Source organism: Mustela nigripes, chromosome 2, assembly GCF_022355385.1.
Source record: "Mustela nigripes isolate SB6536 chromosome 2, MUSNIG.SB6536, whole genome shotgun sequence".
NCBI classification, from domain to species: domain Eukaryota; kingdom Metazoa; phylum Chordata; class Mammalia; order Carnivora; family Mustelidae; genus Mustela; species Mustela nigripes.
In genome coordinates this window covers 71,150,452-71,154,118 of record NC_081558.1, presented here as the reverse complement: position 1 = coordinate 71,154,118, position 3,667 = coordinate 71,150,452, and the positions used below count along the sequence as shown (strand labels likewise).

Genomic DNA, 3,667 nt, shown 5'->3' with positions numbered 1-3,667 from the left:
CTGTTACTGTATATTGTCTCTGTTCCTTTCTGATCTACTACTTTTAGCCTCTCTCTTTGCTTAGAGAACCCCTTTCAATATTTCCTGTAGAGCTGGTTTGGTGTTTGCAAATTCTTTCAGTTTTTGTTTGTCCTGGAAGCTTTTAACCTCTCCTTCTATTTTCAATGATAGCCGAGCTGGATATAGTATTCTTGGCTGCATGTTTTTATCATTTAGTGCTCTGAATATATCATGCCAGCTCTTTCTGGCCTGCCAGGTCTCTGTGGATAAGTCTGCTGCCAATCTAATATTTTTACCATTGTATGTTACAGACTTCTTCTCCTGGGCTGCTTTCAGGATTTTCTCTTTGTCACTAAGACTTGTAAATTTTACCATTAGGTGCCAGGGTGTGGAGCTATTCTTGTTGATTTTGAGGGGGGTTCTCTGCACCTTCTGGGTTTTGATGCTTGTTCCCTTTGCCATATTAGGGAAATTCTCTCCAATAATTCTCTCCAATAGACCTTCTGCTCCCCTCTCTCTTTCTTCTTCTTCTGGAATCCCAATTATTCTAATGTTGTTTCGTCTCATGGTGTCACTTATCTCTCGAATTCTCCCCTCGTGGTCCAATAGCTGTTTGTCCCACTTTTGCTCAGCTTCTTTATTCTCTGTCATTTGGTCTTCTGCATTGCAAATTCTTTCTTCTGCCTCATTTATCCTAGCAGTGAGCACCTCCATTTTTTTCTTTTGTTATAGCACAACTTATATATTTCAAATGGACAAAAAATTAGTATCGTTTACAGTATCTTAAGATAAATTGCCTTTGAATGGGAGCTTCCTTTCCAGTACTTTGAGGTCTACAAGATGTATCTAGGAAATGTACTACTGTGAAAAATGACTGCTTAAATCGAATGGGGGAGGGGGACGGGCCTGTGGTTTCTCTTTTTGATTAATTGCTGTAACACTGTCCTTCAGGCGGCTGAGGGAGTTTCATGTTTTCTTTAGACATCATTAGGCGCCAGAGCTCTTGCAGGACAACTTTGTTGTTATATGAATTCTGCCATTTTGCTAGCACTGATATGGCTCTTAGGTCCACCACTCCATTAGAACTATTAACTCCATTCATATTCATTTTTGTTATAAATCTTACAAAAGGGGGTTCTTCTGGGTATTTAGGTCCACATTCCATTTTAAGGCTGTATATTCGGTTTTCATAAATTGTTCTTGGAGGCCCAATTATCATCTCTGTCCATCTTGTAAGTGTCATGTCTTCGTCATCTTCTAGACCCCAGCTAACTGTGCCATCTCCTACTCCTTTCTGGCCTTCTTCCAGTTCTTCCAACAGTCGAAAATTGCGAGGGACTTTTACTCCCGAGCCCTGCTGGAAGGCCGGCCCCTTCTTCCTAGCACCTCCATTTTTGATTGCATCTCATTAATAACTTTTTTGATTTCAACTTGGTTAGATTTTAGTTCTTTTATTTCTCCAGAAAGGGCTTTTATATCTCCCAAGACGGTTTCTCTAATATCTTCCATGCCTTTTTCGAGCCCGGCTAGAACCTTGAGAATCATCATTCTGAACTCTATAGCTGACATATTACCAATGTCTGTATTGATTAGGTCCCTAGCCTTCAGTACTGCCTCTTGTTCTTTTTTTTTTTTTTTTTTTTTTTGTGGTGAGTTTTTCTGCCTTGTCATTTTGTCCAGATAAGAGTATATGAAGGAGCAAGTAAAATACTAAGAGGCTGGCAAAGACCCCAGGAAAATATGCTTTAACCAAATTAGAAGAGACCCCAAATCGTGGGGGGGGGGGGAAGAAAGGGGATAAAAGAGGTTCAGAAAAAAAAAAGAAACAATTAAAAAAAGAAAACGAATAAAGAAAAAATATATATATGGTAGATAAACTAGCTTTAAAACGTTAGAAAAGAAAAGAGTAAAAGTTAAAAAAAATTAGCAGCAGAAGAAAAAAAATTGAAAAAAAATAAATTAAATTAACTGGAAGATTAATGAATCATGGGGAGAAAGCCATGAGTTCAGTGCTTGCTTTCTCCTCCTCTGGAATTCCGCTGCTCTCCTTGGTATTGAACCTGCACTCCTTGGTAGGTGAACTTGGTCCTGGCTGGATTTTTTGTTGATCTTCTGGGGGAGGGGCCTGTTGTAGTGATTCACAAGTGTCTTTGCCCCAGGCGGAATTGCACCGCCCTTACCAGGGGTCGGGCTGCTGAGTAATCCGCTCGGGGAACACTTTCCGTAGAGTTCCGGAGGACGGAAATGAAAATGGCGGCCTCCCAGTCTCCGGCCCATAGGAGCAGAGAGCTCAGGGCCCCACTCCTCAGTGCGCCATCAGAGAATAGTCTCCCTGGCCTCTGGCCGCACTCCAGGCTCACCGAGCCTGCGGCCGTTCAAGGTAACCCCGAGCTGAGAGCTCCCTCCTCGGCTCTGTCTCTGTAGCTGGCTTCCCTGTTCTAATACCTACAAGCTCTGCGACACTCAGACACCCCCGATCCTTCTGTGACCCTGCGGGACCTGGGGCCACGCTGACCCCGCGTGGGCTTCACCCCAGTTTACCCTCTGGAGCAAAGTCCCTCAGTGGAACAGACTTTTAAAAGTCCCGATTTTGTGCTCCATTGCTCTGCCACTTGCTGGGAGCCAGCCCCTCCCCCCTGCAGTCTATCTTCCCGTTGTTTTGGATTCACTTTTCCTCCAGTCCTCCCTTTCAGAAGGTGGTTGATTTTCTGATTCTAGTGTTGCTGTTATTCTCTTTGATCTCCATTGGATTTGTGGGTGTTTGCAATCTTTAGATAAGCTATCTAGCTGATCTCCTGCTACCTGAAGTAGTCTCAGCCTGCTACTTCTCCACCATCTTGACTCCTCCCCCACGTAGTCCACAAATTTTATAAAGGTGTACAATACATTTTAATTTATTACAAAATATTTGAAAATTCTTTTGAGTGTTCTGTTTTTGATCCATGTGATGCCTAGTCTCCAAATATTTTGGAATTTTCTAGATATCTTTCTGTTATAGCCTTCTATGTTTATGTTCTTTGGGGTCTAAGAACATAATTTGTATGAGGTCTGTTGTATTAGATTTTATGAGGCATTTTTTTAAACCTCTGAATATGGTTATTCTGGTGACTGTTTCACTTGAGTTTGGGAAGACTTTGTATTCTCCTGTGGCTAGATACAATATTACATAATTGTCATTTAGATTCAATTGATCAAAGATACTGTTCAACTCATCTTTAAGGACTTTGTGCATGATGGCATGTATCAATTACTGAAAGAGTAGTGTTTCATGCTGAAATAGTGAATTTGGGTATCGAATGTCCGTCCATCAAGGGAATGGATTTTTCCATTTTTCTTTCCCATCGTCAACAGTTGCTGTGTCGCATACATTGATGCTGTATTGTCAGATGCATGTAGGTGAAGGATTGTTCATGTCTTACAGGAGAATGGACCCCCTCCTCTTAGGTAACTCCTTGCTTTATCCCTGCTCATTTTCCTGGTTCTGAAGTCAGCTTTGTCTGAAATAAATGTAGCTACTATGGTTTACATTTCATTTGTGTTATCATGGTGGCATAATTTTTTCTCCTTTTTTCTTTTAACTTGTCTGTATTGTGATAATTAAAGTGTGTTCTGGTGGTTTCTTCATGGCTTCACCAACCATGAAGGTGGTACTTACGTCTTTAAAATC

At 41.4% G+C, this 3,667-nt stretch overlaps 1 protein-coding gene across 1 annotated transcript; it reads right to left on the bottom strand.

Annotated features, from left to right (window-relative positions):
• Nucleotides 1-724: 724 nt before the first annotated feature.
• LOC132010475 (ubiquitin-conjugating enzyme E2 variant 1-like) lies at nt 725-3,342 on the bottom strand. Its single transcript, XM_059388319.1, has 2 exons — nt 3,252-3,342; nt 725-1,386 (listed from the first exon to the last, which is right to left on the bottom strand). The coding sequence occupies exons 1-2, from the start codon at nt 3,340-3,342 to the stop codon at nt 926-928; spliced, it is 552 nt and encodes a 183-aa protein (XP_059244302.1). The 3' UTR covers nt 725-925.
• Between the last annotated feature and the right edge of the window lie 325 nt (nt 3,343-3,667).

What these genes read in the sequence shown, in the direction of transcription:
- LOC132010475 (XM_059388319.1), bottom strand. Translation starts at nt 3,342, where the DNA reads ATGGGAAAGAAAAATGGAAAAATCCATTCCCTTGATGGACGGACATTC. An exon ending in CATGAAACACTACTCTTTCA is followed by an intron (nt 1,387 to 3,251) that starts GTAATTGATACA and finishes TCAAAAATGGAG; the next exon opens with GTGCTAGGAAGAAGGGGCCG.